The sequence below is a fragment of the Merops nubicus genome, unplaced genomic scaffold (assembly GCF_000691845.1).
Source record: "Merops nubicus isolate BGI_N331 unplaced genomic scaffold, ASM69184v1 scaffold8195, whole genome shotgun sequence".
NCBI classification, from domain to species: Eukaryota; Metazoa; Chordata; class Aves; order Coraciiformes; family Meropidae; genus Merops; species Merops nubicus.
Genome location: NW_008607565.1, coordinates 20,957 through 31,128, shown reverse-complemented (window position 1 = coordinate 31,128; position 10,172 = coordinate 20,957). Strand labels below are relative to the sequence as shown.

General features: G+C 51.7%; 1 protein-coding gene across 2 annotated transcripts in view; it reads left to right on the top strand.

Moving 5' to 3' along the window:
• Nucleotides 1–9,866, top strand: part of HDLBP (high density lipoprotein binding protein) — a 24,309-nt gene extending 14,443 nt beyond the window's left edge. For both annotated transcript variants that reach the window (XM_008939980.1, XM_008939981.1), the window contains 12 exons: nt 158–376; nt 1,396–1,617; nt 1,847–2,065; nt 2,800–2,938; nt 3,673–3,827; nt 4,442–4,546; nt 5,187–5,321; nt 5,901–6,044; nt 6,235–6,420; nt 7,969–8,085; nt 8,507–8,635; nt 9,320–9,866. In XM_008939980.1, the coding sequence (XP_008938228.1) occupies nt 158–376; nt 1,396–1,617; nt 1,847–2,065; nt 2,800–2,938; nt 3,673–3,827; nt 4,442–4,546; nt 5,187–5,321; nt 5,901–6,044; nt 6,235–6,420; nt 7,969–8,085; nt 8,507–8,635; nt 9,320–9,406 (1,857 nt within the window). In that variant the 3' untranslated portion in view covers nt 9,407–9,866. The remainder of the gene's footprint in view (nt 1–157; nt 377–1,395; nt 1,618–1,846; nt 2,066–2,799; nt 2,939–3,672; nt 3,828–4,441; nt 4,547–5,186; nt 5,322–5,900; nt 6,045–6,234; nt 6,421–7,968; nt 8,086–8,506; nt 8,636–9,319) is intronic.
• Nucleotides 9,867–10,172: the final 306 nt, after the last annotated feature.

Below are 10,172 nucleotides of genomic sequence, written 5' to 3'. Positions count from 1 at the left end.
GCTCGTGTGTCGGGGTTAGCCAGTCTCAAACCCCTCTGGTCAGGCATTTCCTACAGCTCTGTAAAGCTCCTAGCAGTATGGGACTTGGAGGGTAAACTGAGTGGGTGCAAAGACATTTCTGCAGCTTGACTGACAGCCTGGTACTGTCCTCTCTTAGGCCAACATCACAGAGGTGGAGGTCTCTATTCCTTCCAAACTGCACAATTCCCTCATCGGCACCAAAGGCCGCTTCATCCGCTCCATCATGGAGGAGTGTGGTGGAGTCCACATCCACTTCCCCACAGAGGGCTCTGGCAGTGACACCGTCACCATTAGGGGCCCAGCCCAGGATGTGGAGAAAGCCAAGAAACAACTGCTGCACCTGGCAGAGGAGAAGGTGAGCCTTGTTTCATAGCAGAAGGAGCAGATTACTTTGGCCAGCTCTTTCTTTTTGGAGACTGAAGTGATCCCCTCTGCCTGCTGGAAGGACTCTGGCATCAGCCAGCCTCATCCTCTTTTGTGGGATTTGAGTACAGTTTGGATGATTAAAAGAAAACTATGCTTCCATCCTTGTGTCAGTGAGGTCTTCCCCCTTGGGTGGAAAACTATGCTTCCATCCTTGTGTCAGTGTCACCCCCTTGGGTGGGAGAACAGGCTGTGATTCTCTGCCCAGGCTGGGGACATACTCAAAGGGTTAAGGCTCCCTGCTCCTGTGGTTTGAATGCTGTTGGGTATCCACACTTCTCTGAAACAGCCACATCTCTGTATCTCCTCTACTTTTTTCCTGATCTCTGAAGCTTTGAGAGCTTCTGATTACAAGACCTTGCTCTGAGTTGCCTGCTCCTGTGGTTTGAATGCTGTTGGGTATCCACACTTCTCTGAAACAGCCACATCTCTGTATCTCCTCTACTTTTTTCCTGATCTCTGAATTCCAGCTGCAGTTCTTCCATTTCACTGCATACATCCAGCTTTGAGAGCTTCTGGTTACAAGACCTTGGTCTGAGTTGTGGCTGAATTACTGACTGGTCCCTTTAATAGCAAGGAAAAAACCTTTCTAAAATCATCATGTAAACATGTTCTCCTGACGGGCTGGTTGCCTCTGCTGTCTGACGTGCAGTCAGTTAGCAGATTGTTGGGCTGCCTTGTGTAAGAGCCTTCTCTCCTAGGGGAGTCTTTTCTGCTCACATCCTCACCAGTCGTGCTCAGTGCAGAGTTAGCTTTTCAGCCCTGAGAACACTTTTAGGATAGTGTTTTTAATTTAAGACATCATATACCTTCTTGACTTCAACAGCATGCTGCCTCTACCTCGCTCTTGCAACACTGTGTTTTGGGTCCAGGTAGCACACCTACATGGTTACTGATGATGATGATGATGTGTATTTTCTGGATGTTCCATGGGTATCTGACTCCTTTCAGCAAACAAAGAGTTACACTGTGGACCTCCGTGCCAAGCCAGAGTACCACAAATTCCTCATTGGTAAGGGTGGTGGCAACATCCGTAAGGTGCGTGACAGCACTGGGGCCCGCATCATCTTCCCAACCTCTGAGGACAAAGATCAGGAGCTGATTACTATCATGGGAACTGAGGAGGCTGTCAAAGAGGCACAGAAGGAGTTGGAGGCCCTCATCAAGAACCTGGTATGAACTGCTTTTTCTATTTTCTTGCCTATCACAGTAGCAAAGTGTAATAAGTCCGTGTGGAGCACCTGCTTGTCCTAAAACCATCTGCCGCCCTTCATGGGAGGTCAGGAAGATCCTCTTTGCTGTTCCTTGTGGGGTGAGGTTGTAAACTGAGTGCTGTGGAGTGCAGCAAACTCGTGCTTATCACCAGGACAGGTGGGATTGACTGGCTGTCATCTGTTGGCAGGATAATGTGGTTGAAGACTCCATGGTGGTTGACCCCAAGCACCACCGCCACTTTGTCATCCGTAGAGGGCAAGTTCTGCGTGAGATTGCAGACGAGTATGGTGGTGTGATGGTCAGCTTCCCACGTTCTGGCACCCAGAGTGACAAAGTCACCCTCAAGGGAGCCAAGGACTGTGTGGAGGCAGCCAAGAAACGCATCCAGGAGATCATTGAGGACCTGGTATGTCACAAACAACCTGTTTCTTCTATGTTTTGTTGCTTCAGCAGTGCCCTCTGTGAACCCGCTGTGCAGCCAAGATTTATGTGGACAGGTCTCACAGGAGTTTTGGGATTTGAAGATTTGCTGTCAGCATACAGGGTCTGTAGATGTTAGATCCTGCTGTGTGCAGAACAGCAGCTGGCTCCAAAGTGACAATGCTACAGGAAGGGATTGCCTCCCCTGATCATGTTCTTGTTTGTTAGGAGTGGAAATTGGAGACCCTTCCTTGGTGTACTTGGAGACATTCAAAGACTGGAGTTTTCTTCTGTGTCTCCATGCCTGGCCTTGGGCAGTAGTTGCTCTCTGGGGTTTCCAGTGCTGTTAGTAGTGGGTTTTGGAAGCAGCCAGATGGCAAGCCTGTTCTCTTCCTTACCTCTTTATTTTTTCCATTTCTTCTAATTCTTCCTTCCCTGCAGGGTAATAGAAGGCTTGAGCTTTGGTCTCAGAAGCCTTTAACATCATGGGTTGGAGGCAGCCTTCATTAAGAAATTCTCTGCTAACTTCTCTTAAGAGATGAAATTCTAGGAAACTTCCAGTTCTTCCCCTGTCAGCAGTTAGAAAAGTTCCCCTTTTTCTAACTGCTCTCTCTGTGTCCATTATGGATTTCACCATGCACAAGCATCATGTTTACTGCTGTTCAAAAGAGGCTGCACCACAGCCAAGAGATGCAACAAAGCAACTCTGTTTTCCCCCAGGAAGCTCAAGTGACAATCGAATGCACCATCCCACAGAAGTTCCACCGCTCCATCATGGGCCCCAAAGGATCCCGGATCCAGCAGATCACCCGAGACTATGGTGTCCAGATCAAATTCCCTGACAGGGAGGAGAACCCAGGTATGCCCACAGATAGGTGTCTGTAGGGTAGTTTGGGTGATCAGATGAGTACAGGGTACTGTAGCCTACACTCCATGTGAGTGGAGGTGTTCTACTTAAAATCTTTGGAGAACTGACCCCAGGTGATCCCTGCAGTGTCCTTGAGTCTGAGCTTAACATCACCTTTGCCCTTTTGGGAAGAGGGGACAGTTTTAGTGGGTAAAACCACAGAATTGTGTGTTCCAAAAGTGTTCCCACTGCAGAGCCCAGGCAGTACGAGGACCTACCCTGGCAAAAAAGGTCTCTACAGGCTTTCCAAGGTCTCTCTGAGCTCTCGTGCTCCCTTTGCTGGGTGTACTGAATTCAGCACCCTCTTGGGTACTCTGGCCTAGCACCAGCTATCCTGTTCTGATGTCTGGTGTGCTGGTGTTCCTGTTGGGGAGGAAACTGCCAGCCGTAGCTGCTGCCTCTGATCACACAGTAAGCAGCCTTTGCTTCTGTAGTGCAACTGCAAGTCCTTTCTGTGTGGACAAATGACATGCAGAGAGGTGTGGAGCAGATTGTCTTGGAGGATGTTCTTGTCCTGCTGATTCCAGGCTAAGCCATGGCAAGCTGCCTGTGCTGGGAGTGACCTCCTCCATAGCAGTCTGTAGTGTTTGACCTCTTGTGGTAAACCCACCTGAGACTCTGGAGGGGGAGACAATAAGCAGGGAGGGGCCTCTGTGGATTTAACATGAGACTCTCCATGTTTCCAGCCCCTGCTGCAGAACCAGCTGTGCAGGAGAACGGTGAGGAAGGTGGGGAAGGCAAGGATGGGAAGGATGCAGATCCCAGCTCCCCAAAGAAGTGTGATGTCATCATCATCTCTGGCCGCAGGGAGAAGTGCGAGGCAGCAAAGGAGGCGTTGCAGGTCTGTGGCTCTCTAAACCCCTTAGCCTTGTAAGGTAGGGATGCCCTCGTGCAAGAAGGTCACTGCAGGCCTTAGTGGTGGTAATCAAAGCTGCTCAGTCAAGGTGGCCATTCAGGTGGTCACTGACACTAGCTGTAGGAGTGGACTGTAGCCCAAGGGAAGTCCTCTGCTCTGTGATTTTTATCCTGATGGCTTGAATCACGCTGCCTGACCTTGTCATTCTTGGAGCATGCAGGCAGCCCCACGTTACGTGCTGTAAAAGCATTATATGCTTGTTTTATGGAGCACAGCCTGACTGAGACTGAGTAATTCTAGCTTTAGCAGACCTTGCCACACTCCTTTAGTGATGTCTTCCAAGCCTCTGCTAGATGGAAGCCAAGGATATGAAAACAGCCTGTCTCCAGAGGAGACAGGATTGCTTGTTTGAGGAAAATGCTCCAGGGCCCAACAGGTCATGTTGGTGTTCACAGCTCCTCTCTTTTCCTGTAGAGCTTGTGTCCTGACTACAAAGGAATGTGCCTCAGTTCAGCAACTTGTTCTTTGGGGCAAGTATGTGGCAGGCTAAAAGACAGGAGCTGTCTTTGAACTGGTAAACCATGTTCCCTCCCCTGCAGGCTCTGGTTCCTGTCACCATTGAGGTGGAAGTTCCCTTTGATCTTCACCGTTACATTATTGGCCAGAAAGGAAGCGGGATCCGCAAAATGATGGATGAGTTTGAAGTAAGTTGGTGCCTTGCTTGCCATCTCCTCTGTCCTGGAGGACTGACTGTGTTTGTGGTGGTGGCAATCAGTTGCAACATACTTAGAACTCTCGTGGCTTGACCATGGAATACAGACTGTGTAGTAAGAAAATGAGACCTGTGTGATTTAATTGCTGGCCCCAGGGGTTTGTAGGCTTCATGCTGAAGCTGTATGATGTTGATGCAGTTGAGTGTTGCATGACTTGCTTGTTGCTTACTAGGGATCCCTCACCAGTGTGAGAGCAGTTTTACTCCTAGGCCATGGGAAACAAAACTGCTATGCCTGCCTGTTCAGAAGAATTCCCCAGAAAGCCCACAGGGGCTCCTGAGGCTAATCCAGGTTGGCTGCAAACAGCACTGTTGAACGTGTTTGTTTCCTAGCCACTCCAGGCTGGAACAGGGACTGTTTAGATGTGGTCCCAGGCAACAGCGTCTAGGTGGCCCTGCTCAAGCAGTGGGGCTGGACCAGACTGACCTCCAGAGGTCCCTTCAAACCTCAGCTATTCTGTAATCCAGTGGTTTAGGCTGTCTGAGTAGGAGCTGGTCTCGGTGACACAGGAGATCAGCAAGATGCCAGTCTGCAGGGATACGAAATGACCCAAGTCATACTTGCTACTCAGGTGAACATCCAAGTCCCTGCTCCTGAGCTGCAGTCAGATATCATCACCATCACTGGGCTGGCGACCAACCTGGACCGTGCCAAGGCTGGGCTGCTGGAGAGAGTGAAGGAGCTGCAGGCTGAACAAGAGGATCGGGTAAGGCCTGTGCCTGTCCTTCCTCCCAGCCAAACAAGGCTTCAGCCCCTGGGTGTTCCTTCAGAAGTTCTGCAGATCCCTGGGACCCCTTGCTTTTTAAGAGCACTCCTAGGTGCCCTGTGGGTGTGGGGCGCTTGTAGTGGGTTACCCAAATGTAACTCATTTAGCATGAACTGACAGGAAAGTTTTGGGATTCTACTTTAGGTAGCTTTGGACTGTCCAGGGCTCTGTCATGCCTTCACATACCTACTGCAGGGTAGGCACTTCACTGTGCTAGGAGCCTCTCTGTACCTATTCTCACTGAATCCTTGTCACAGCTCTGAATAAATAGGTGAGATGTGAGTTGGATTGTTGTTTGCTACTTGTAGTTCACCACTGAACTTGGTGAAGGCTCAAGGCCCCTGCAGATGGATGTCTTCAGTGCTCTTCTGTAGCCACAGTCGCTCAAGCCTGACCAAGCACAATCTGTTCCATGCATCTCAGAAGCCAGAAGGAGACACTGGGACCTGACTGGACATCACTGGACCAGCCAGGGTGTGTTCCCTGCCGTTGTCCCTTACTGTGCTGCTTCTGTTCCAGGCTTTGCGAAGCTTCAAGCTGACAGTCACTGTGGATCCCAAGTATCACCCTAAAATTATCGGGCGGAAGGGAGCAGTGATCACCCAGATACGCACAGAGCACGAGGTCAACATCCAGTTCCCTGACAAGGATGATGAAAGCCAGGTGAGAGGTCAGAGGGCGTGCAAGGAGGGCTACTGGTTGTTCCTGAGCATAGGAAGCACGGCATCTTCTCTAGGGCTCTGAACTCCTTGCACTGCCTTTGGATAAGGTGCAGGGTAAAGGGGATTAGCAGGGAGAGGGCTTCGCTCAGCTGCCTACCAGCCTGGTCTCTCACTGTTTCCTCCTGTCCCAGGCCCAAGACCAGATCACCATCACTGGTTACGAGAAGAACGCCGAGGCTGCCCGGGATGCCATCATGAAGATCGTTGGGGAGCTGGAGCAGATGGTCTCTGAGGATGTGACCCTGGACCACCGCGTTCACGCGCGCATCATCGGTGCCCGTGGGAAAGCCATCCGCAAAATCATGGATGAGTTCAAGGTGAGCAGTGGGGCACAGCAGCATAGGTGAGGCTGGGCCTGGGTGCCCAGGGCTGCCACTTGCTCCTCTGCCAAGAGCAACGTGGTGCTAGGGGCTGAATTCAGGAGCGTGAGTCTCACAGCCTGTGGTCCGTGTGCCTGCTGAGCACCTTCAGCTGGAACAGGGGGGGAAGAAAAGCCAATGCTGTCCTTACTTCCAGCTCTGTCACCACAAGCATGTGAGCAGAATTCCTGGTCCAGGGCACCCTGGTATGCCCTGGGCAGCTGGGCTACCCGGGTACCTCACCCAGACACCAGCTGAAGCGTCCTCACCTGACCTTAGCTGAGGCATCTTTCTTCTGGGAGCCAGGCAGGGAGAAGGCTGAGGTCCTCTTATCTAACTGGAACACAGCCAGAAGAGGAGCCTGGAAAGGCTGCCTTGGTTCTCTGGCTGAGCTCTGCAAACAGCACTGATCTCTGTGCCCCTGTGCAGCCCTTTTAGTGAGTTTCCTGCAGACAGGGTCCCAGATGGTCTTCAAAAGGAGGACATGGTTATGTCAGCTACTCTACTCAGTTACTGGAAGTGGACAGCCAGGCTTGTTGCTGGAGGGCTCTGGGAGGAGGTTGTGCCCAGACCCCCTCAGCCTGAACCTAAGGTAATCCTCTGGATTTATTTGTCTCTTTAGGCCACTGTCAAAAGGAGGACATGGTTATGTCAGCTACTCTACTCAGTTACTGGAAGTGGACAGCCAGGCCTGTTGCTGGAGGGCTCTGGGAGAAGGTTGTGCCCAGACCCCCTCAGCCCAAACCTAAGGTAATCCTCTGGATTTGTCTCTTCAGGCCACTGTTGATTCCCTTGAGTTTGGGAATCTTGATGCATTCTTGACCCTACATTTGGCAAAGTTTATCAAATTTTGACTCCAGGAAGGGCAGGGACCTTTGCCCCTGACAGTGTGTGGCAGCAGCAGTGTGCTTGACTAAGGGGGCAGTAGTAAATGTGAATCCAGAGTGATGAGGCTTTGGAGACTTGCATCTTAGCTGGGCTCAGTTGTTGAAACAAGCTGTTTGGTTCCCAAATGAGCAGTCTTTGGGTTTGGTTCTGTCTTGTGTGGCTTCCCTGCAGCAGACTGGAAGGCAAGCTGTGTGAGAGGGCAGTGGTTGTGTACAGGGTACACTAAGCCAGCTCCATCAAGTGATTGTCAGCCAGGATTACTCTGAGAGCTTATTGTGCTTCATGCTAAGGGCTTGACAGTGAAAAAGCTTGCAGCAGTGTGAGGATACTTTCTGGAAATGCAGCCCTCTTCTGCTTGTGCTGCACAGAAAGCAGAGGGCCTCTGGGCAGTGAGAACAGCAAGGACTGCTGGAAGATGGGTACTTACTGCAGACTTCTCTGGCAGGCTTCAGGGCCAGATATATCCAGTCACAACCCCCAGCATCTGAACTGTGGGGATCCTGTGCAGAGTTGCAGCAGCGATCAGGGCTTTTCTGTGAATCAAATGATGAGGCTCCTGGGCAGTCTGTAGCTTTTTGGGTGTGCAGGTGTAAGTCCCCTCCTGTTCTTGTGTTGCAGGTGGATATTCGCTTTCCCCAGAGTGGAGCTCCTGACCCCAACTGTGTGACTGTGACAGGGCTCCCTGAGAATGTGGAAGAAGCTATTGATCACATCCTGAACTTGGAGGAGGAATATGTAAGTGTTTAGCAGGGGCTTAGCAAGGGTTTCCTCTGCCACAGAGCAGGATGTCTGCAGTATCTCCATGTGATACTTTCTATCACTGCACTGGAGAATTGGAGCCCTGCACAGCCCTCACCTGCAGCTGCCACTTGGAACAAGCAGGCACAGAGCCCCAGGCTGTGCTCTGCAAAGCAGTGCAGGGACTGGCCCCACCCTCCAGGAGAGGACAGTGATTGGGAATGCTGGGACACCACCAGGATGTGCACATGCTTGCCTTGCTGCAGCTTGCATCAGTTAGGAGTCGGTGGCCCTGGGACTAGTGCAGAAACAGTGGCAGAACAGAGTGGTGACCTGAGACAGGCAGGGTGAGGTGGTGTGGGGAGGAAAGTTTGAAGATCTGTCAGGATCCCCTCCTAACTGGGCCGTGTCACTGCAGCTTGCAGACGTGGTGGACAACGAGGCAATGCAGGTATATATGAAGCCGTCTTCACATGAAGAGTCCAAGGCCCCATCCAAGGGCTTTGTGGTGAGAGATGCCCCCTGGGCCACTGTCAACAACGAAAAGGTGAGTGCTGCTGCAGGCCTGGGGGCACAGGGCGTGTGACACCCTCTGCAGAGGACTTACTGTGAGGCCTGGCCCTCCTCTCTTGGCTGGGGAAACAGCACTCTCCCTCCCTTGGTGGCAGAGAAAGCAGTGGAGGGCCCTGCTGCTCCTTGTGGCCCGTGCAAGCTGAGAGCAGGCCTGTGCTCTGCCTCTTCAGCTTTGGAAGCACTGCTGTCTCCTGCCAAACGTCTCACCCACACCCAGTACCCTGCTGTGGAGCTGTTGGGTAATGGGGGACCACTACCAGGGAGTGTCCTGCCTGGTGGTGTTGCTTTTAGGGGAGCACAGAACTGGCTCAGTGCTTGCAGCTGTGTCCTGTCTGGGGCATGTGGCAGCTCTGTCCTCAGCTGCCTCAGTGCTGCTGCAGGGCTGGCCTGGCCCCATGCCAGGGACCAGAGTACTGAGCTTGGACCTTTGGAGCCCTTTATCCACCTACCATTTGCTTCTGTCTGCAGCCTCCTAAGTGTCACCTGGGGATGGCTTGACCATCCACCCTGGGCAGTCCTAAGGACATAATGATCCATTTTGGCCCTCACCCATTGTCTTTGCTCGTGGGATATCAGAAATGCTGCTTAGCTCAGGGGTGCACCGTGCATGTTAGGAGCAGGACAGGAGCTTAACTTGTTCCCTTTTCGTTTGCTCTAGGCCCCTGATATGAGCAGTTCTGAAGACTTCCCCAGCTTTGGGGCTCAGGTGGCCCCCAAGACTCTTCCCTGGGGACCCAAACGATAATGATCTGGAAGCAGAAACTCCTCCAGCCTGCTGACCTGACACTAACCTGCCACAAATACTTCCTGTCTGAAATCTGACCCAGCGGCTGGAGCACAAGTCAGTTGCCCCAAGAGGTCTCCTAATGGTGTCTGGAGTGCTAGACCCCATCCTGCTCCCCTCAGCTATCACCATGGCTAGGACCCACCCTCATCTCTTGATGGATATTCTTTCCTCCTTTGGAACAAGACTTCTGCTCAGATTCAAACACTAAATGTGTGTGTTTTTGTTAGAAAATTCATAATTGACTCAAAGTGGCTAAGATTTGCAGCTTCCCAAGCCCTAGCAGAGCAATCTGCTCTCTTGAGCATGTCTTACTAGGCATTCTTGCCTTCATTAGGAGACCTCCTTTACTGTGGCTAGGAATCTACTTCCTGTCTCATGACCTCAGGAAATAAATTTCCTTGACTTTCTAAAGCCAAAACGTTTGCCCTCTTTCCTTTGTGTTTATCCCAGGCCTTACCTTACCTTTGTAGAGTGCAATCAACTTTTTTTTCCTTTTAACTGCCAAAAACTCATTTAATGCTGATAGCTGACTGTGGGGAGAGCTTGAAACCATCTGAAAGGTCCGAAACGTGCTCTTTGAAGGAACAGAACGTTGAGAGGCCGTGGAGGCAGCAGAGGTGGAAGGGACTAGGACCAGACACGGCCGCCCTGGCTGGAGAGAACCCCTCCGAGCGCCCCGCTGCGCCCCATCAGTCTTCCAGTGCGTGGGGACAGACCCTGCTCC